Consider the following 23,129-nt stretch of genomic DNA (forward strand, 5'->3'; position numbering starts at 1 on the left):
CACAATCCTCGCTAGAGTCCCGGCAAGCAGATGCCGCTGTCGGCCCGGGGCTGCTGGGCAGGAGGGAAAGGTTATGGCTCGGCCCGGCGGTCTCTCCCAGCACCCGCGACTCTCACCTTGCTCAGCTGCTGGTGGATGAGCTGCTTCAGCTCGGAGGCTTTCTCCGGAGGCAGCGACATGCTGGCAGCCGGCGTCTCCCCACCGCTTCTCTCCGCCTCAGACGCCCTTACTGCGGGGCCCCAGCCGGGCCAGGGAGCGTTAGGAGCTACTGGCACACAAAGCGCCTCAGCCGTTCGCCTAGCGCAGCTCCCGGGGGACGCCACGCCGCGTCAGGCCGGGGGCTGACCTGGAACTGAGGCCCCGGCGGCGGCGGCGCCAACTGTTTTCAAACAGTGGCGGACAAACAAGGCTCGGGGCTGGCCCGCATGCTGCCTGATCGTTTTCGCCCGCCGCTCCACCTCCCCGCGGGCCCCGCACCCCGAGACTTCAGCGCACCCCATCGCCTTGCTTGCCAGGGTCTCCGAAAGCGCTGCTGGCCCCTCTTTGCGGCCACCCGGCGGCCTCTTTCCGCCCTCTGAACCGGCAGTTAGCTGGACGGGCCCTCAGGGCCCGGCGCCCAGGGACTCAAAGGACCCTCCCGCGCCCCGCGAGGCTCCGGGGACTCGGGTTTCCGCCTTCCCGCTGCCCTCGTTCTTTCCAGGGCCGCGCTTAGTACCTGCTGGCCACCCCACTGCGACCATGTTCGTTCCCTGCGGGGAGTCGGCCCCCGACCTTGCCGGCTTCACCCTCCTAATGGTGAGTCTCCGTTTGCGCTCGGGGCTGCTGCCTCGCGAGTCCCCTGCGGTGTCGCCACCCCGACGCGGGGTGTTTGGCGGTGCCACGGGAGAAAGAGGGTACTAGTTTCTGTTTCAGGTTCTTGGCCGGAAAAAACAGGTTGTAGCCGGAGGCAGCCGTCCAAATAGAACCTTTGTCGGCTGTAAAACCAAACGTAGTCAAGTTTACAATTTGTAGTCTCTGTTTCCCGTAAAACGTGATGTGTTCCTACATTCTAGATACACTGTACTTACGTTTTGCAGGGCATCCTTCAGTTTTATCTTAGAAAGTCTTTCTACGACTAGTTTTAGAATTAGTCTTAAGCTAGCATATGATCGTTAACCGGAGAACTACTCATAGGGCAATAAACGTTAACTCTTGCCGGTAGTTAGCACAGTTTTATCGCTCTTCATATTCATTCATTGTTTTTAATAAAGTCTGTTATGTGCGAGTATTGGAGTAAGACTAGGTGCGTGGACTCAAAGAATTTACAATGTAGTTGGAAACGTGTAATCAGTAAGAGCAGTAAATGCTGGGCTAGAAGCTTGAAAGGATATAGAAAGGCCCTGAGATAATTGGGAGGGGAGGGACAGATGGCTTGTTAAGAAAGGCTTTATAGAGGAAGTAGTATGTAAAAGATGGAGGGGCTGTGGGCTGGGAGTAGGGGAAAGTAGGCGTTTCAGAAAGATGGATGTCTAAAACAGAGTCAGTAAGCATGGGGGACTTGAAGACTGCCAAGAATTTGGAATGACACATTGAGAGAGAATAAGCTGTAGGCCCTGTGAACCCAGAAGGCACCATTGGAAAATGCACTGTTTGGAGTGGCATAAGGCTGGAGAGAGCTGGAACTGTCATTCTTATTCACTACACATAAAACACACAGCCCCAGAGAAGAGTGTTTCAAAAAGGAGGGAGTGGCCATGTCAAAAGTAGCCCAGAGACGTGTAAGGTGAAGAAAGTGTATGTTTGGATTTAGCGACATGTTAATGGTGGTCACCTGGACAAACAGTTACCAGTGAAGTGGTGAAGAGGAAAGCCATATTGGAGTGGGTTGAATGAATGATAGAAAACAAGTAAAGATTTGGGTTGTATAATATATATTCAGTCATTAATTCAGAGACAGGCATGATGGCTCACGCCTGTAATCCCAGCACTTTGGAAGGTCGAGTACAGGAGGATCGCTTGAGTTCAGGAGTTCAAGACCAGCCTGGGCAACATAGTGATACCTCATCTCTACAAAAGAAATAAATAAAAATTAGCCAGGTGTGGTTTCCTGCACCTGTATCTCAGCTACTTGGGAAGCTGAGGCGGGAGGATCACTTGAGTCCGGAAAGCTGAGGCGGGAGGATCACTTGAGTCCAGGAGGCAGAGGCTGCAGTGAGCTGAAATCGTGCCACTGCACTCCAGCCTGGGCGACAGAGTGAGACCCTGTCTCAAAAAAATTTTTTTTAATAAGAAATAAAGTTTCTGCTTATGTTTTCGTGGACGACTTGGAGAATTTTTGCTATGTAGAGACACAAGAAATGAGGTTGCAGTTAGAGGGCTATGTAGGGTCAAGGGAGAGCCTTTTAGAATGAAAGATATTAGGCCGGGCGCGGTGGCTCACGCTTGTAATCCCAGCACTTCGGGAGGCCGAGGCGGGCGGATCACGACGTCAGGAGATCGAGACCACGGTGAAACCCCGTCTCTACTAAAAATACAAAAAATTAGCCGGGCGTGGTGGTGGGCGCCTGTAGTCCCAGCTACTCGGAGAGGCTGAGGCAGGAGAATGGCGTGAACCCGGGAGGCGGAGCTTGTAGTGAGCCGAGGTCGCGCCACTGCACTCCAGCCTGGGCGACAGAGCGAGACTCCGTCTCAAAAAAAAAAAAAAAGAATGAAAGATATTAGAGCATGTTTACGTGCTGACAGGAATAATACAATATTGTGAGGAAAAGAAGGATGGTACAGAAGAGTTTAACCCAAGTAGCAAAATTGTTGAGAAGGGAATTACAGGAGGTAACTAGGCAATTGGTAGGTGACAACAGTGAAAAGTGGGAGAACATGCTGAGGGAACACCCCAAAGGACAGAAAACAAAAGAAGTTGTTGGAAGAATGCAAAGGAGGAGCTACATTAAAAGGATACTTGGGGGATAGCCTCAATAAAAATTAGGCATGTATTAGATGTAGTTGGTAAGGGAATGGGAAGAAGTTTAGGTAGAGTGAATAATACTTAACTTTTTTTTTTTTTTTGAGACGGAGTTTTGCTCTTTTTTGCGCAGTCTGGAGTGCAATCCACTGACCTCAGGTGATCCACCTGCCTCAGCCTCCCAAAGTGCTGGGATTACATGTGTGAGCCAACACGCCTGGCCCACAGCACTTCAAAAAGTTTAGACAGAAGACAATAGTTACATTAGTACTGAAAGCATCATAGCATCATAGCTAGATACTGATTTTCATTAACTACAACTGCTGGGGCGTCCTCCACCTTTGAGACTATTTAACAAATACTTATCGAATGCCTACTACATGTCAGTTGTTGCTCTAGGCACTGGGAATGCAGTAAAATAAACCAACAAAAGTTCATGCCCTCATGGAACTTACATTCCAGTGAGAGTGGTTTACCTGTAATAAACAAAACAGTAAAATATACAGTGGTTAAGTGCTATGGAGAAAAATAAAGTGAGTGTGAGGATGTGTGTACATGGTTGATTGCAATTTTAAGTACAGCGTTCGAGGAAAGACTCACCCTAGGTGACAAATGACTAGAGACCTGAAAAAGGTAAAGGAGACAGCCATACAGAGATCCGGGAAAGAACATTCCAGGCAGTGGGAAAGCAAGTGTAAAGGCTATGAGGTATGAACAGAAGCACTCTTGGGTCTGCTTACCATTTGCTTTATTAGTGCGTCTTTACCCATTCCCAAAGGTTGAAGTGACCTTTTCACACTAAACACACACACACACACACACACTCTCTGTCTTTTTCCCATGACTTAAAATAATGAAGCTGCTAAATCCCTACCTACATCCCAGAACATGTAGGAGCTCCACAACCTAATGGATGTCTCCACATGGTTAGGTCACATGAAACTCACATTCTACATGTCCAAAACTATAAACTTTTGCCCAAATTTGTCCCCATATTTTGTATTTTAGAAAAGTGCGCCGGCCATGGTGTCTCATGCCTGTAATCCCAGCACTTTGGGAGGCCGAGGCAGGCAGATCACCTGAGGTCACGAGTTCAAGACCAGCCTGGCCTACATGGTGAAACCCTGTCTCTACTAAAAATACAAAAAGTAGCTGGGTGTGGTGATGCATGCCTGTAATCTCAGCTGCTCAGGAGGCTGAGGCAGGAGAATTGCTTCAAGCCAGGAGGCAGAGGCTGCAGTGAGCCAAGATCGCGCCATGCACTCCAGCCTGGGAGACAGAGGCAGACTCTGTCTCAAAAAATAAAGTGCTGCTAATTTTGGTGACTTACTGAACATATCTTTTATAATTTCAGCCAGCAGTATCTGTTGGAAATGTTGGCCAGCTTACAATGGATTTGATTATTTCTACACTGAATATGTCTAAGATTGGTTACTTCTATACCGATTGCCTTGTGCCAATGGTTGGAAACAATCCATATGCAACTGCAGAAGGAAATTCAACAGAACTTAGTATAAATGCTGAAGGTATGTAAGACTTTACCTTGTATTTTTCCGCTACAAAGTAGAGTTGTTTTAAATTAGAAATAGACTTTATTGATAATTGTTTTGTAGCAAATGTTTACTTAGTGCCAACTTTGTGTAGAATTCACAACCCAATCACATTGTCCTATTCTTTTACGTCCTGGTTTTAGTTGTTGTTAGCCTCTTGTAAATGGCAACTCTTACGAAGGTTGAGAATAAGATCATACTTGTATCTTTTTTTATTTATTTATTTTTTTTTTTTTTTTGAGACGGAGTCTCTCTCTGTCGCCCAGGCTGCAGTGCAGTGACGCGATCTCCCTCACTGCAAGCTCCGCCTCCCGGGTTCACGCCATTCTCCTGCCTCAGCCTCCCAAGTAGCTGGGACTACAGGCGCCTGCCACTGTGCCTGGCTAATTTTTTGTATTTTTTTAGTAGAAACAGGAGTTTCACCGTGTTAGCCAGCATGGTCTCGATACCCTGACATCGTGATCCACCCGCCTCAGCCTCCCAAAGTGCTGGGATTACAGGCATGAGCCACCACGCCCAGCCCATACTTCTATCTTTTATAGAATTTTTAAATTTCCTTTTTTTTCAACATGGATTTTTTTCCTTTTATCCTCAGTTTTATCTCCTGTTCTTACTGGTATGTGTAACCATCACTAATAATATGGAAAGGCAAAAAGTAGATTGCACTGGACTCAGTCCTATAGGTTTAATATATGTTACGTCAACTAAGCCTCATCCTTATAGTCATCTTCATCCATTATAGGATCCATAATACTATGGTATAGATAAGGCTCAAAGAGATTGACTTGCCTGATGCCACTAATAGGTGTAGGCTTTTCCCATACTGTAAATCTTTGTAATTCCTCATTGGACTATCAGGCTTGATTAATCAGGGAACACTGGTTATAATGCAGCACAGCACCAGGTGAGTAAGAGAAGAGCTCCTGTTGATCGTGAAGCATGGGAGCACCCAGTTACTGCCTTTGATGGCTAACTGTTCTGGTGATCTTTCAGTCTTCTGTTTACCATTTTAAAGTCAAATCCAGAGGTGACAGAAGAGCTTGAAAGGCCTTTGGTGAATTGAAAGACAAATGAAGAAGCATTTTGGTTTTTGTGTCTTATTAACCATATCATTGTTCTTAGCTTGCGATAGTAAAATGTACATTTGAGAAATGACCTTATTATTGAACTTCCTACAGGACAGATGTCTTTGTCAACACAAGACTAAATTTTAGTTACTGCCTCAGAGGATAAAGGACTGTAAATGGTTAAAAACAGAATTCATGACCGGGTGCATTGGTGCACATCTGTAATCCCAACACTTTGAGAGGCTGAGGTAGGAGGAACACTTGAGCCCAGGAGTTTGAGACTAGCCTGGGCAACAAAATGAGACCCCATCTTTACAAAAAGAAAAAGAAAAAAATTATCCAACCTGTAGTCCCAACCTCTTAGGAGGCTAACTTGGGAGGACTGTTTGAGCCTGGGAGGTTGTGGCTACAGTGAGCCATGATGATGCCACTGCACTCCAGCCCGGGTGACAAAGTGAGACCCTATCTTAAAAAACAAAAGCCCCTAGAATTTGTATACTTTCCACTAGTGATAACAGCTATCTTTTATTGAGTATTACTATGAGCTAAATGCCATGTACTTTTTTTTTTTTTGAAAGGGAGTTTTGCTCTTGTTGCCTGGGCTGGAGTGCAGTGGTGTGATCTCAGCTCACCGCAGCCTCCACCTTCCAGGTTCAAGCAGTTCTCCTGCCTCAGCCTCCCGAGTATTTGGGATTACAGGCATGTGCCGCCACACCCAGCTAGTTTTGTGTTTTTAGTAGAGACGGAGTTTCTCCATGTTGGTCAGGCTGGTCTCGAACTCCCAAAATCAGGTGATCTGTCTGCCTTGGCCTCCTAAAGTGCTGGGATTACAGGCACAAGCCGCTGCGCCCAGCAGCATTTACATGTAATTCATTTAATCCTTACAACTTTTTTTTTTTTTTTTTTTTTTTTGAGACAGAGTTTTGTTCTTGTTGCCCAGGCTGGAGTTCAATGGCACGATCTCGGCTCACCGCCACCTCTGCCTCCTGGGTTCAAGCGATTCTCCTGCCTCAGCCTCCCGAGTAGCTGGGATTACAGGTGCCCACCAGCACACCCAACTACTTTTTGTTTTTGTGTTTTTAGTAGAGACGGGGTTTCGCCATGTTGGCCAGGCTGGTCTCAAACTCCTGATCTCAGGTGATCTGCCTGCCTCGGCCTCCCAAAGTGCTGGGATTACAGGTGTGAGGAGCAGCTGCGCCCGGCCCCCATAAACTTTGTTTTATTTTATTTTATTTATTTATTTTGGGGTTTTCTTGAGACAGTCTCGCTCTGTTGCCCAGGCTGGAGTGCAGTGGCACGATCTTGGCCCATTGCAACCTCCGCCTCCCGGGTTCAAGCAATTCTCCTGCCTCAGCCTCCCGAGTAGCTAGGATTACAGGCACGTGCCACCACGCCCGGCTAATTTTTTGTATTTTTAGTAGAGACGGGGTTTCACCATGTTAGCCAGATGGTCTCAATCTCCTGACCTCGTGATCCGCCTGCCTCAGTCTCCAAAGTGCTGGGATTACAGGCATGAGCCACCACGGCTGATTTGAGATGGAGTCTCACTCCATCACACAGGCTGGAGTGTGGTGGCAGGATCTCGGCTCACTGCAATCTCTGCCTCCTGGGTTCAAGAGATGCTCCTGCCTCAGCCTCCCAAGAAGCTGGGACTGTAGGCGCTCACCACCACGCCCAGCTAATTTTTGTATTTTTTTTTTTTTTGACAGAGAGTTTTGTTGCCCAGACTGGAGTGCAATGCCACGATTTTGGTTCACTGCAACCTCCACCTCCCGGGTTCAAGCGATTCTCTTGCCTCAGCCTCCGGAGTAGTTGGGATTACAGGTGCACGCCCCCACGCCCAGCTAATATTTTGTATTTTTAGTAGAGATGAGGTTTCACCATGCTAGTCAGGCTGGTGTTGAACACCTGACCTCAGGTGATCCAACCACCTTGGCCTTCCAGAGTGCTGGGATTACAAGCATGAGCCACCACGCCCGGCCTAATTTTTGTATTTTTAGTAGAGACAGGGTTTCACCATGTTGGCCCAGGTGGGTCTTGAACTCCTGACCTCAGGCAGTTCATCCGCCTTGGCCTCCCAAGGTGCTGGAATTACAGGTATGAGCCACCGCGCCCAGCCCTCATAAACTTTTTTTTTTTTTTTTGAGACAGAGTCTTGCTCTGTTGCCCAGTCTGGAGTGCGGTGGCACGATCTCGGCTCACTGCAAGCTCTGCCTCCTGGGTTCACGCCATTCTCCCACCTCAGCCTCCCAAGTAGCTGGGACTACAGGCACTCACCACCACGCCCGGCTAATTTTTTGTATTTTTTAGTAGAGACAGGGTTTCACCATGTTAGCCAGAATGGTCTCCATCTCCCGACCTCATGATCTGCCCACTTTGGCTTCCCAAAGTGCTGGGATTACAGGCCTGAGCCGCCACGCCCGCCCCTTTTAAAGCATCTGTGATTTCACCATTTATCTACCCAAGCTTCGCCATTAAATTTGATGTTCTTGCTTCAGTTTAAGCAGAATTCATGTTGCTCTGATAGGGGCACTTAATGTCTTATCCTTCTTAGTGCCTCAAACCAGATCGTTTTCAGGCGTGTTATACCAAGTCAGTACAAGTTTATTTTGGTGCAAAATGTTTTCATAAGTACACATTTTCTATGAACTTTTTGAAGACTCCTCATATATGCGATTGTTGTGCTGTGCCCTTGAAATCTCTTTTACTCTAGAGCAGTCCCTTTTTTTTCATCACAAACCGATTTATTGAAGAAAAGACTGGGTGTATTGTTTTATACAATGTCCCACCTTCTGATTTGTCTGATTACGTCCCCTTGTCATTTGGCTTGTTGTTCTAGCCCCTGTATTTTCTGTAACTGGAGTTAGCTCTAAAGGCTTGATTAGATAAAAGGTTAATGTTTTGGGGCAGAATACAGAACAGGTGTTGTTGCTTTCATAATGTATCACATCAGAAGAAAAAAGTACTAGGAAACAGGAACCTAACAACAAAAAGAATTGCATAGGCTGGGCACGGTGGCCCACGCTTGTAATCCTAGCACTTTGGGAGGCTGAGACGGATGGATTGCCTGAGCTCAGGAGTTCGAGACCAGCCTAGGTAACACGATGAAACTCCGTCTCTACTAAAATACAAAAAATTAACCCATTGTGACGGTGTGCGCCTGAAATCCCAGCTACTCGGGAGGCTGAGACAGGAGAATCGCTTGAACCCAGGAGGTGGAGGTTGAAGTGAGCCGAGATCACACCATTGCACTCCAGTCTGGGTGACAGAGCGAGACTCTGTCTTAAAAAACAAACAAACAAAAACCAAAACTTAGCCAGGCGTGGTGGTGTGCTCCTGTAATCCCAGCTACTTGAGAGGCTGACACACAAGAATCACTTGAACCTGGGAGGCAGAAGTTGCAGTGAGCCGAGATTGCACCACTGCACTCCAGCCTGGGTGGACAGAGTGAGACTTTGTCTCAGAAAAAAAAAAAAAAAAAAAAGAATTGTATGATATGCTGATAAGGAGAGTATTGCTATCACGGAAGAAGTGGTAGCTTACATTTTAAAAAGCTAAGCCTGCCCACCCCCTACAGCTACATTCTTTTCAAACCTAGGTCAGTTGAATTGGACTACATGTGTTTGTCACAGATAGGTTAGAGGCTGAGTAATCTGTTCCTTAGTCTCTTTTCCCTAAATTTATACCCTTTTCCCTAATTCCTAAACTTCCTTTGGACTGAATATACCTGGTGCTTGCTAGATTTGCTGAGTTCAGCATACCCCCCAGTCACACCACATCACACCAGCCATAGACAATCGCCGAAAGACCTGTAGCAGTAGAGACCTGATCCACCAAAGGATTTGCCGTTATTTGCAATCTGTTTATAGTAACTAACACCCCTTAGCGCGGTAGTAATCCTGTGTCCTTAGAGACTATTTTGTCCCTGACTCAGACAGGAGCTTCTAATTTTTTTTTTTTTTTTGAGACAGAGTCTCGCTCTGTCACCCAGGCTGGAGTGCAGTGGCGCCATCTCTGCTCACTGCAAGCTCCGCCCCCTGGGTTCACGCCGTTCTACTGACTCAGCCTCCTGAGTAGCTGGGACTGCAAGTGCCTGCCACCAAGCCTGGCTAATTTTTTTATTTAGTAGAGATGGGGTTTCATTCACCGTGTTAACTAGGATGATCTTGATCTCCTGACCTTGTGATCCGCCCGCCTCGGCCTCCCAAGGTGCTGGGATTACAGGCATGAGTCAGCGTGCCCAGCCACTTCTCATTCTTAAAAGTGAAGTTGGGCAGGGAAGCCTTAAGCATCTCTAGAGTGCGCCCCTTGTAGAATCTAATGAAAGCTATGGATCCTTTTCCCAGTAAAAAATACAAACACATTGACTCACACGACATTTTATGTTATTTCAGATCCTTTAAAAAGTTCTAAGGAACACACGTACCTATTTCAGGATTTTATTACATGGCTAACGTTCTCCTACCTTTTACTGTTCCTTCTATTAATCCCAATGAGTGTTGCTGTTCTCTGGAGACAAGAGGGGAGAATATCAAAAGCCAAAAAGCTCAGTTTTCTTAAGGATGATTTTATTTGTCATAATACCAGAAATTTTCAGGGGAATACTTCTCTGGTTTTGCAGTTAAAGTCAGAAGAAAAATAATTTTTGATATTTTCTTACAGTTAACTTTTCAGAAATGAATCTGTTCCATAGAATAAAGCCCACTGGCTCATTTTAAGGTACTTCTAAAAGGTCTTATTTTAACCAGATGACATATATGTTCCGTATTTTAATTACTGAAAATATTTAAATGCAAAAGGTATTATAATTCAATTTTTATTTATCATAATAATTTCAAGTTGTATAACTTTACTATCATATGATTTCATTTTCTTCTTGTTTTTATAGTGTATTCATTGCCTTCAAGAAAGCTGGTGGCTCTACAGTTAAGATCCATTTTTATTAAGGTTAGTATGTTGTAGTTTGCCTTTTTGTTTATTAAAGTGTAATGAGAAAATAAGTAACATTAGGAATTAAGATTCAAAAATTACTAGTTTTTACCATATGTACAGTTAAGATCTGATTCTATAGAGAAATAATCTTACAATATTTCAGATGTGTTACCATCTTTTCATGATTATATGAAAGGAAGTAGGGCTTTTATCTTGAGTGTTACATATTTTCAGTTCGGGTAGCATTGGTGAAAAAAATGTAAGCATATTAATATTAGAGGTTTATTCCATTTGTATTACATTTCAGCTGGTGGCATCTACATATAAACTATGTATATGTCAAATTATGTATGTGTCATAAAATATTCTGAATCCGACTTCCTTCCTCCTCCACTGTTATCATTGAGTCCAAACCAGTCATCTTCATGCCCCTAACTCTAACTTGCCAATCTACCTCCCACAAACAGCAGCACTGACGATCCTCTAAACTTACACCACATCACTGCTCTCTTTGAAACCCTCCAGTGGCTTCTCCTCTCACTCAAAATTGTGATCCAGGAAAAGGGGCTCGCTTCCTGATGCACTGTGACCCCAGGTTTTTGAGACAAGAAAGGCTTTATATTGCAAATTGACTCCCAAGGAGTCAGGAGTGGAGCTCAAATCTGCCTCCCTGTGCTGGCTTCAAGGCAGTGTTTTTATTAGAAAAGGTTCAGAGGGTGGATTCTGAGATCAGTAGGTGAGTAATGGAAGGAAAGGGGAGATCTGGAAGGTCCTTGGGCATGCACAGTTATCTCTTCATGTGAACTCATAGGGCTCATGTGCCAATTAAGGGGAGTGAGTATGAAACGTGGCGCTGGAGAGTCAGCTTGCGATACCAGCAAGCTTGTTCTCTGCAGACTCCACTTGGCCATATTGGTTCCAACCAATTTCAGACAGTTCTTTTATCCCATAAGGGGAGGAAGTTTCAGTATTTTAGCAAGTAATTTCTTACCTGCTATCCTCTTTTTCTTTTTCTTTTTTTTTTTTTTTTTTTGAGACAGTCTCCTCTGTTGCTCAGGCTTAAGTGCACTGATGTGATCTCAACTCACTGCAGCCTCTGCCGTCCTGGCTTCAAGTGATCCTCGTGCCTCAGCCTCTGGGATTACAGGGACACGCCACCACACTGGCTAATTTTTGTATTTTTAGTAGAGACGGGGTTTTACCATGTTGGCCAGGCTGGTCTCCAACTCCTGCCCTCAAGTGATCCACCCGCCTTGGACTTTCAAATGCTGGGATTACAGGTGTAAGCCATGCCCAGCCCAAACTCAAGACTTTCTGTTAGTCATTGGTTTCTTTAACTCTTTGGGGATGGTTTGAAATTCACAGCCCTTACTGTGGCCTATGAGGCTGTATATCTATGCTGTCTAATACAGTAGCCACTAGCCACATGTAACTATTTACAGTTTAATTCATAAATTTAAAATTCAGTTCCTCAGTCACTACTCAACGTTCTATTTGCAGGAGCCCCATTTGCAGAGAGCCAGCATAACAAGAGTCATGCTCACAGGAGCTCTGCCAGACTGCTGCTCTGCAGAGCCCAACCTGCAGCCACACTGGCTTCCCTGTGTTGTTAGACATTAAGCTCATCCTGTCTCAGTCTTTCCACTAGTTTCTCTGCCAGCATTCATTTTCTTGGAGACTCAAAGGGTTTGCCTCCTTTAGTGTTTTCTTAAATGTTTCCTCATCAGAAAGGCCCTCCTAAACAATCCTTCCTTTTTTTTTTTTTTTTTCTTGAAACAGGGTCTCTCTTGCTCTGTCACCCAGGCTGTAGTGCAGTGGCGTGATCTTGGCTCACTGCAACCTGCCTCCCAGGCTCAAGTCATTCTCCGACCTCAGCCTCCCAAGTAGCTGGGATTATAGGCGTGTACCACCATGCCCGGCTAATTTTTGTATTTTTTTGTAGAGGTGGGGTTTCGCCACGTTGCCCAGGCTGATCTTGAATTCCTGAGCTCAAGCAGTTCATGCTTCAGCTTCCCCTAAGTGCAATGGCATGATCTCAGCTCACTGCGACCTCCGCGTCCTGGGTTCAAGTGATTCTCCTGCTTCAGCCTCCCAAGCAGCTGGGATTACAAACGTGTGCCATTGTGCCCGGCTAAGTTTTGTATTTTTAGTAAAGATGGGGTTTCACCATGTTGGCCAGGCTGGTCTGGAACTCCTGACCTGAGGTGATCCACCCACCTCAGCCTCCCAGAGTGCTGGGATTACAGGCGTGAGCCACTGTGCCCGGCCCTCTTTTTTTTTGAGATGGAGTTTCACTCGTCACCCAGGCTGGAGTGCAGTGGTGCAATCTCAGCTCACCGCAACCTCCGCCTACTGGGTTCAAGTGATTCTCCTGCCTCAGCCTCCTGAGTAGCTGGGATTACAGGTGCCCGCCACCACACCTGGCTAATTTTTGTATTTTTACTAGAGATGGTGTTTCACCATGTTGGCCAGGCTGGTCTCGAACTCTTGACCTCAGGTGATCTGCCCACCTCAACCTCCCAAAGTAGTGGGATTCCAGGTGTGAGCCACCACGGCCAGCCGAAAGTAAGCTTCTGAAAGGAATGATGAAGTGTCATTTACTCTTATATCCCCAGCTCGTATGATAGTGTCATGCATGTAGAGAAGCTCTCAGTAAATATTTGCTGAGGGATTTTTTGGAATAACCTGAGGTATCATCTTTTCAGGAGGTTAGAAATACAGGATTTTAGTGACATGGTTAACTGCATAGTACTTTTTATTTTAACTTCTTTTTTTTGAGATGGAGTCTTGCTCTTGTCACCCAGGCTGGAGTGCAGTGGCGCAATCTTGGGTCACTGCAACCTCTGTCTCCCGGGTTCAAGTGATTCTCCTGCCTCAGCCTCCTGAGTAGCTGGGATTACGGGTGCCCGCCACCACACCTGGCTAATTTTTGTACTTTACTATTAGTAGACATGGGGTTTTGCCATGTTGGCCAGGCTGGTCTCAAACTCCTGACCTTAGGTGATCTGCCCGCTGCAGCCTCCCAAAGTGCTGGGATTACAGGCGTGAGCCACTGTGCCCAGCCATTATTTTAACTTTTTATCGAAGTATGACATACATGAGAAAAGTGCACAAATCATAAATATACCGCTTGGTGAATTTTCACACAGTAAACCCTCTGTGAAACCAGCTTTCAGATGAAGACATAGAGCATTGTCAGCATTCCAGAGGACCCCATAATGCGTCCTAGTCAGTATTCTATTGGTGGAATTCTGTGGTATATACTTACAGCATCTAGCTTCCTTTCTCAACATTCTGTTTGCGGGGTTCACCCATGTTGTTGGAAGTAGCCATAGTTCATTCATTCTCAGTTCTGTGCAGTGTTAAGTTGTATACATAAGCCATAATTTGTCCATGGTACTTTTGATGCTACATTTGATTATTTCCAGTTTGAGACTATCATGAGTAGTGCTGCTAATATTATTTTTAATTCTTATATTAGAATCACTGCTTTCTTTAGTTAACATTATATACCCAAAGTTTTGCAGTTAGAGTTGGTAACATTTTTACATTGTGCCACATGGCTTTTTGTTTTCCTTCTAATCAGTGTAAGTTGAGAAATTATTTAATGTATAATTGAAATTTTTGGCAGCTGGAAGTAAAGAACTGATTTTTTTTTTTTTGAGACGGAGTCTCGCTCTGTTGCCCAGGCTGGACCGCAGTGGCATGATCTCAGCTCACTGCAAGCTCCACCTCCTGGGTTCATGCCATTCTCCTGCCTCAGCCTCCCGGGTAGCTGGGACTACAGGCGCCCACCACCACGCCTGGCTAATTTTTTTGTATTTTTAGTAGAGATGGGGTTTCACCGTGTTAGCCAGGATGGTCTCAATCTCCTGACCTTGTGATCCGCCCGCCTCAGCCTCCCAAAGTGCTAGGATTACAGGTGTGAGCCACCTTGCCCGGCCACAAGAGTGATTTCAAAATGGCAAACATTTGCTGAGCATTGATTCTTTGCGCCGATACTGTTCTAAGTACCTTATATTTATTACTTAATTCTCATGACAGTCCTATAAGATAGGTACTAATATCCTCACTTTTCAAAGGAAACACTGAAGTACAGAAAGGTTAAGCAGTTGCCTGACACATGATCTTAGGGAGGCAGGACCAGCATTCTAACCCAGGCAGCCTGGCTCCACAGCTTGCCTCTTTTCTTTTCCCTTTTTTTTTTTTTTTTTTTTTTTTTTTTTTTTTTGAGACAGAGTATCACTCCACCCAGGCTGGAGTGCAGTGGCACAACTATGGCTCACAACAGCCCTGACCTCCCAGGCTCAAATGATCCTCCCACCTCAGCCTCCTGAGTACCCGGGGCTACGGACGTGCACCGCCATGCGTAATAATTTTTTTTTTTTTTTGTAGTAACAGGGTCTCACTATATTGCCTAGGCTGGTCTTTAACTCCTGGGCTCAAGCAGTCTGCCCACCTCGGCCTCCCAAAGTGTTGGGATTACAGGAGTGAGCCACCATGCCTGGCCCAGAACCTGCCTCTTTTAACCGCTATGCTAGACTACCTTCTTACTTTAAAAGTTAGCCTGCATTTCTTACCTGCATTTTAAATTTTATTGAATAGTTATTTTATGAGCAGTCTTTGAAAAATTTTCATAAAGCGGGCTCCCCCTGAAATTTTATAACCCACATTCCAGATTTTACCAGCTGTGATCGTCTTGCCTCACCTGCTTGATCTCTCGCTATGCGTGTACACAGTTTCCTTCTTCGAAACAATCCAGAAGTAGGCTAGCAGTGTCATCATGTGTCACCCCTACATACTTCCACACACATCTTTCAAGAACAAGGACACTGTTACCATACCCAAGAAAACCAGCATTTAATGAATTTATTCAGGAGCATCATCCAACATATTCAAATTTCCACAGCTGTTCCGAAAATATCCTTCAATTCTGGATCCATTCATGGTTCACAGGTTGTATTTGGCTGTTACATCTTTTTAGTTGTTATCCTTCAGAGTAAAACTGGCCTGCCCCTCTTTCTTTCTTTACAATATTGACTCCTTTGAGGAATCGGGGCCGGATGTGGAGCATTCTCCATTCATCTGATTGTTTCCATGTGACCAGATTCGGGTCACAAATTTCTGGCGAGAACCCTTCACAGATGACCATGTTTTGGTTATTAGGTAACAATAGATTACTTAAGTAGAGAACTGGGAAATTTTCCTTTGTCCATCACAATAGAATTTTTTTGAAATCTAGATTCCTCGTGATTCATTGATTTCTTTTCTTTTTTTTTGAGACAGAGTTTCACTTGGTTGCCCAGGCTGGAGTGCAATAGCACAATCTCGGCTCACTGCAGCCTTCACCTCCCGGGTTCAAGTGATTCTCCTGTCTCAGCCTCCTGAGTAGCTGGGATTATAGGCACCTGCCACCATTCCCAGCTAATTTTTGTGTTTTTAGTAGAGTTGGGGTTTTACCATGTTGGCCAGGCTGGTCTTGAACTCTTGACCTCAGGTGATCCGCCTGCCTCCCAAAGTGCTGGGACTACAGGCGTGAGCCACCATGCATGGCCATTGATTTCTTAATTATAAAGATACATTAGATAATTCATTTTTCTTTATCATTCACTTTTGGTTTAAGCACAGTAAGTGGATCTGAAAATAATTTCAGTATATATAAATTATATATCATTACATAAAGTTGAAATAGTATATAGAATGTTTGTATGCTCTAAGACTAACTTGTAGATTTTCTTTTTATTCCCTCAATGGTGTGCAAAGTATAAATCAAAGCCATTCTGTGAAAAACTGCTTTCCTGGGTGAAAAGCAGTGGCTGTGCCAGAGTCATTGTTCTTTCGAGCAGTCATTCATATCAGTGTAATGATCTGCAGCTTCGTAGGTATGTTCCTGCCTCTGGAAAGTTATTTTTGATATGGTTTATACTATGATAATTTCTCTATTAAAAAGTTAAACTTTAAAAGCCATGTAGATCCTTACCTCTTCTCACTGGAGTTTAGAAAGAGGGGGGTAAGAGAAGGTCGGGAGATGGGAGGGAGTACAGTTAGGCAGATCTTTTCAGTTCCTGTGAGCTTAGTAGAGTTGGGGCACGGGGAGGACATCGTGTAGAGAGAGTTTGGGAACCATGTTTTTAGTGTTTCCTGTCACATTCATGGCAACATCACAGAGCTCAGCTAATTGAAGAGAATAAGCAGAAAAGGTACTCCAGATTTATTGGTTGATAACTTTTGAAAGATTAATATTTTCAGTTATTTCCATATATGCTACCATTTTTTAAAAAACATTTACTTTTTGTAGAGACAGGGTCTCGATATGTTGCCCAGGCTGGTCTGGAATTCCCAGGCTCAAGCAGCCTGCCTGCCTCAGCCTCCCAAAGTATTGGGATTGCATGCATGAGCCCCCCGCACCTGGCCACGTGCAACCATTGATATTTGCAGAAATCCACTTGCCTAAAGTGTAGCTCCCTGGCATGTCAGAGTGAGCTCTTAAATGTAAGACAAAGTATCCCAGAAATAGAACTATAAGCTATCATTATCACATAAAGTTGATAACATATGGAATACTCTTATACTCCAAGATGTAGCTTTCATTTATTTATTTTTGAGACGGAGTCTTGCTCTGTCACCCAGGCAGAAGTGCAGTGGCACAATCTCAGCTCACTGCAACCTCCACCTCCTGGATTCAAGCGATTCTCCTGCCTCAGCCCCCTAAGTAGCTGGGATTACAGGTACCTGCCACCACGCCACACTAATTTTTGTAATTTTAGTAGAGGCTGGGCTTCACCATGTTGGCCAGGCTGGTCTCAAGTTTCTGACCTCAGGTAATTCGCCTGCCTGGGCCTCCCAAAGTGCTGGGATTACAGGTGTGAGCCACCGCGCCCGGCCCCAAGATGTAGCATTTAGATCATTTATTTTTTATATTTTATTCTTTCAGGGATAGAGTCTCGCTCTGTCACCCAGGCTGGAGTGCAGTGGCGCAGTCTTGGCTCACTGTAACCTTTGTAGGTGGTGTAGATCATAACTTTTATCACTTAGACACCTATAAAACCAGGATGAAAAAATACCAATAAGCCAAGAGTTACCTTTCAAAATGAGCTAATTTCCAGAACTTTCACAAAAGGCATTACAGGCTTCATGGCAGAAGGGAGCAAAGCTGTGGGAAATTTTTGCAGTGGACTTGCGTAAGTGTTTTTATCTTTTTATATTGTCTCCTAAGTAAATAAGTAGCAAATCAGAGCAGTATTTTTTACTTAAGTCTGCTGAAACTTGTGTTTTGCCTGTGCAGGAGAATATATGGAGACCAAGAGAATTTTAGCTGAAGAACCAATGTTTGCCTTAGAGTTTGTATTTGTGAGTTTTTAAAAAGTTAACTATATGATTATTTCTAGTACTCCCTTCCGGTACCTACTTACACCTTCCATGCAAAAAAGTGTTCAAAATAAAATAAAGAGCCTTAACTGGCAAGAGATGGAAAAAAGCCGGTGCATTCCTGAAATAGATGATTCCGAGTTTTGTATCCGTATTCCAGGAGGAGGTATCACAAAAACACTCTATGATGAAAGGTGAGTTTGTTTGCCTGTTCATTTGTTTCCCACTTTACTTAAAAATGAAATTAATGCAGTGAGCCGAGATCGTGCCACTGCATTCTAGCCTGGGTGACGGAGCAAGACTCCGTCTCAAACAAAAAACAACAAAAAAAATGAAATTAAGTCAGGGAATGTATTGGATTACTTACTGAAACTTTGAGAATATATTGATAGGCCGGGCGCGGTGGCTCACGCTTGTCATCCTAGCACTTTGGGAGGCCGAGGCGGGCGGATCACGAGGTAAGGAGATCAAGACCAGGAGATCGAGACCATCCTGGCTAATATGGTGAAAACCTGTATCTACTAAAAATACAAAAAATTAGCCGGGCCTGGTGGTGGGCACCTGTAGTCCCAGCTACTAGGGAGGCTGAGGCAGGAGAATGGCGTGAACCTGGGGGGCAGAGTTTGCAGTGAGTGGAGATCATGCCACTGCACTCCAGCCTGGGAGACAGCAAAACTCCGTCTGAAAAAGAAAAAAAGAAAAAAAAGAAAATATATTTATAAAACTGGTACTATTTTAGAGCTCTTGCATTTAGGGGAAAGATTTAAACTTGGTTACAGAAGAATTGGTTTCTGAAAAGCCATATTTAATGCTTTTATTTTGTGTGACTTTTTAGGGATTCTAATACTTATTCTTTGCAACCTCTACACGCACACTTTTTTTTAATTGTGGTAAAATACACATCATGCAAAATGTACATACATTTATCATACATTTTAACTATATTTAAGTGTACAGTCAAGTGCCATTAAGTAATTCACAGCATCTGCATCCATCAGCACTGTCTACTTCTAGAACTTTGTCATCATACTAAATAAAAAATCTGTACCCATAAATAATAACTCCCAACTTTGTAAAATTGGTGTTGATGTTCCCATTTTCATTTCTTATTTTAATAATTTGAGTCTTGTCTTTTTTTTTCCTAGTCAAGCTAGCTAAAGATTTGTCAGTTTTGTTTGTCTTTGAAGAACCAATTTTGATTTTGCTGATTATTGTTTTTCTATTCTCTATTATTCTATTATTCTCTATTATTTCTCTCTTATCTAATCATTATTTTCTTCTGCTAGCTTTGGATTTGGTTTGCTCTTTTTTCTCTTTTCCAAAGTGTAAACTTAGGTTATTGATTTAAAAGTTTTTTTTTCTTTTTTACTGAATGTGTTTACAGCTGTAACTTTTCCTCTTAGCGCTGTTTTCACTGCATGCCCTACGATTTGACATGTTGTGTTTTCATTTTCACTCATCTCAGGATTTTCTCATTTCCCTCGTGTTTTTGTTCCCTGTTCCTCTCTTGTACCCCTTGGCAAACACCCACCTCCTTTCTAAGAGTCAACTTACCCTTCACCTCCTGTCTGCAGTCTTGCCTTTTCCAGTCTTCTAGACAAGGAAGTTGCCCATCTGCACTCCCACTGCACTCCACCTCTTCTGTACTTTGTTGCACTTACTTTACCAATCAGACCTCCTAAACTTTTGCTTCTGACCATGACAGAGTTAACTGATATCTGACTTGCCCTCCTGCCATAAAAAAACTGGAACCTGACAGAATTTATGAAACAACTGTTTTCCAGACATTGGACTACAGGCAGCACACAGCTGTCATCCCTAAGAGAAGGCAAATTTTAAGTCTATAGTTGCCCAGCTTTCTGCTTGGAGATACTTTCTGGCCTGCAGCACAGGGCGCGGATACCAAGCAGAGCACAGTGGTCTTGCTGAGTGGAGGAAATGAGTTAAGACTACAGGGAGGCCGAGGCGACTGGAAATACAGGGCAGAGGATCAGAGGGCAGGGGTGGTGCTCATAAGAGTCCGGGAGTCTGTCTCTTTGGGTCTTTTTCTGAATTCTAAGCCATGGGTATAGGGTGAAACTATGAGGACAGGCAAAGAACAGCTTCTGGATAGCTATAAGCTTGCCCACAAAGTGAGCATTGATAAACAGAAAGTATTATAAAAGTTAGACCTACTCAGCATCAAACATTCAGGAAATGCAGATTTTACCCTAAGAAACAATATTTAAAATACTCAGTTGTATCAACCAGAATAAAATAGTTCCAAATAAAAAAGTAATAAAATAGTCATCCTCTGCCTTTCTTTTTAACAGAAGACCAGAGGGTAATATTGAAATGATTATCCCACACTGTGTTACAAACTAATAAGAGGTGCGATAAGCTGAAGAGCATACCCCTGCACTTTCCAAGTTAGAGCCTTGAAAATGCAAGCACAGCCTGGGAGCCAGCCTTCTCCAGGCGAGAGCCTTGCCTAAGGCCATCACAGCAGAGGCATTTAGGAACTGGAATTTTCTGAGCCATCAGAGCTCATAGTGGTTCCATACAAAGATTGAGAGCCCCTAAGGTATTTGAGAACCAAGTACTGGGCTAGTGTGAGTGGGGCTAACAGTTTCTACTTTGTAGTTTTTAGAGACAGAAACTAAAGTTAGCCTGGTATCATCTGAGACTTCCAAACGTACACATCAGAGTCTCCTCAGTGCCTTTCCTTCCTTAGAACTAGGCTCACTTTTATTTCTGTAGCTCCCTTCTCTGTTAGTCTCGTGCTTTCAAGTTTTGGCATGGCATTTTTCTCACAGTTCTGGGTTTTAGGGTGTTAGGAATAATTTTTGCATTTATTGGCAAGCAGTAAACTTTTTGCATTGGTGTATCTCCATCTCATCACTAGCTTGAGGCGTTTGTAGTGTGATAGGAGACTATGTTTTGGAGTTAGAGAAACCTAAGTTCATGTCCCATCTCTGCCACTTACTAGATATAGAACTGTGGGCATGTTAACTGTATTCAATCTCTTTTTTTTTTTTTGGAGACAGAGTCTTGCTCTGTCTCATGCGATTCTCCTGCCTCAGCCTCCTGAGTAGCTACAGGCGCCCGCCACCACGCCCGGCTAATTTTTGTGTTTTTAATAGACGGGGTTTCACCATGTTGGCCAGGCTGGTCTCGAACTCCTGACCTCAAATGATCTGCCCGCCTCGGCCTCCCAAAGTGCTGGGATTACAGGCATGAGCCAGTGCGCCCGGCCTGTATTCAATCTCTTTAAACCTGTTCCCTCATAAGAGTAGCTAATACTTCTGTCATGTTTACTATATGTTCACTGTTTTAAGCATTTTGCCTCCACTACCTCCTTTCAACCTCACAACAACATGTGAAGTAGGTTCCATTATCATCCCCCTTTTACAGATGAGGAACACCCCTGGTTAAGTAACTTGCCCAACATATCTGGTAAGTTGAAAGAGCTAGAATCTGAATCCTGGTGTCTGTCCTTGTTCCCGTTATTCCAAACTGATTCATTTATAAAACGGAGCTAATTATAGCTTCCTCAGGATTATTACAGGGATTGTCATAAAACTTGCAGATAATGCTTAACACATACTAACGTCTTTGGAAGAAGTAGGAACTTTTCTTTCCTTTAATGATTCCATTCTCTTCCACAGTTTCCCTCACTGCTTTAGATAGTAACTAGGTATTATTTTCTTTCAGTCTCTGCTGTGGTGCTTCTGAAAATTACTGTCTTCTGAAGTAGGTTTGGGGAGTAGATCAGAACATACCTTATCTGCTATAGCCAAGGACAGAAAGGCTGCTTTTTCATGCAGCCGTGGGGTGAGGCATGGTCGTGCATGTTCCCCAGTGGGTGTTACAGGGGCCTGCTCTCACAAGTAGAAAACTCTGTGTGGGGCAAAAGGAGATGATAAGTGATCTTATGATGTGGCGTCTTTTCCTTTCCTAAACCAGGCAGGTTATCGTAGCTGTAAAAACAGACACACTAGAGTCAGCTCTTGTACCTGTGAAAGAATACTGATTCTTATTTTTATTTCTTGTAGCTGTTCTAAAGAAATCCAAATGGCAGTTCTGCTGAAATTTGTTTCAGAAGGGGACAACATCCCAGATGCATTAGGTCTTGTTGAGTATCTTAATGAGTGGCTTCAGATAATCAAACCACTTGTAAGTTCTATTATAGCTTAAGCCTCTTCTTTGTCTGATTGTGTGTATTCATTAACTTGCACTTTATATACTACCTAAGTAGACCAAATAAGTGAACATTTATATTAAATATAGACATATCTTTACATAAAATTTAGTTTAAGCTGAACTTTTGAAAATTAGAGGACAGTTAACCGACTTATTATTTACACTTGTTTCATTAAAGCTGACTTTCCAAAAAGGAAAATCCTTAGTTTTTCATTGTACTTACTATTCATGTTAGATTAATTATGCCAGACACAGTCTTGCAATAATAAACAAGCCTTCTGTGGAATTCAGGAATTTTTTTAGGGAAGTAAAAAGTATTGCTATGTGAGCAGTACTGTAGCTGTTGAATATGTATTACAGTTGATATTTTTCTCTATTATGAAATGAGAGTATTACACACAGGGAAGTGAGTTAGCCTTTAGGCATAACAGAACACCTCATGAGGCTGCTTTCTAAGGTGGGTAACTAGCTTTTTAATTCATGCTTTTGCCAAGAATAAATTGATAACAAATCACATGATGCTGATTTTTTTTTTAACCCCTATTCTTTTTGAATGTGATTTTCCCTAATAAACTTCATCTACAGCCTTTCTGGTATATCTTTATAATTTGGAACTTAAAGAAATTTATCTTCAGTTGACAGGAAGACAAACTTTATTTTCCTTAACAATAAAACCTGGCTATAAAAGTGTCAACCAAAAGGAACACAAAAGGAGAGTTTTATAATTCACTTTAAAAGGAGATTTGGTGGTAAAGTTTAAAGATTAAAATATTTTGTTCTTCAATTACAGAGCGATGACCCCACAGCATCTGCCTCACGGTGGAAAATACCAAGTTCTTGGAGATTACTCTTTGGCAGTGGTCTTCCCCCTGCACTATTTTGATCTAGTTTCCGTTTTCTACCTTATACCCAAAACACTTACTACCAACACAGCTGTTAAACATTCTATATAAAAAAATTGTATGATCTGGTATTAGGAAATTACTTTCACAGTAAATATCAAAGAAAAAAGATTAAGGGTCTCTTTGCCATGCTTTTCATCATATACAACAAATGTAAATTTTGTACAATAAAATTTTATTTCCTAAGTAA

The 23,129-nt window shown here is 43.6% G+C and overlaps 2 protein-coding genes across 6 annotated transcripts in view; one reads left to right on the forward strand and one right to left on the reverse strand.

The window, feature by feature from the left end:
* The window catches only part of LOC129460740 (centrosomal protein of 76 kDa), a 269,467-nt gene extending 269,217 nt beyond the window's left edge, over nucleotides 1-250 (reverse strand). For all 5 annotated transcript variants that reach the window (XM_055239053.2, XM_055239056.2, XM_055239047.2 and 2 more), the window contains exon 1: nucleotides 117-250. In XM_055239053.2, the coding sequence (XP_055095028.1) occupies nucleotides 117-179 (63 nt within the window). In that variant the 5' untranslated portion in view covers nucleotides 180-250. The remainder of the gene's footprint in view (nucleotides 1-116) is intronic.
* Nucleotides 125-23,129, forward strand: PSMG2 (proteasome assembly chaperone 2). Its single transcript, XM_055239105.2, has 7 exons — nucleotides 125-795; nucleotides 4,293-4,464; nucleotides 10,444-10,502; nucleotides 16,251-16,369; nucleotides 17,876-18,049; nucleotides 21,890-22,010; nucleotides 22,828-23,129. Exons 1-7 carry the CDS (start codon nucleotides 739-741, stop codon nucleotides 22,918-22,920), a joined length of 795 nt encoding a protein of 264 aa, XP_055095080.1. The 5' UTR covers nucleotides 125-738; the 3' UTR covers nucleotides 22,921-23,129.

The sequence above is a fragment of the Symphalangus syndactylus genome, chromosome 1 (assembly GCF_028878055.3).
Source record: "Symphalangus syndactylus isolate Jambi chromosome 1, NHGRI_mSymSyn1-v2.1_pri, whole genome shotgun sequence".
Classification (NCBI taxonomy): Eukaryota; Metazoa; Chordata; class Mammalia; order Primates; family Hylobatidae; genus Symphalangus; species Symphalangus syndactylus.

Bases quoted from the DNA above. Each gene is read 5' to 3' on its own strand.
- PSMG2 (XM_055239105.2), top strand. From the start codon at position 739: ATGTTCGTTCCCTGCGGGGAGTCGGCCCCCGACCTTGCCGGCTTCACC. The intron at 10,503-16,250 runs GTTAGTATGTTG...TGGTGTGCAAAG, and splicing joins TAAGATCCATTTTTATTAAG to TATAAATCAAAGCCATTCTG. The intron at 18,050-21,889 runs GTGAGTTTGTTT...TATTTCTTGTAG, and splicing joins AAAACACTCTATGATGAAAG to CTGTTCTAAAGAAATCCAAA.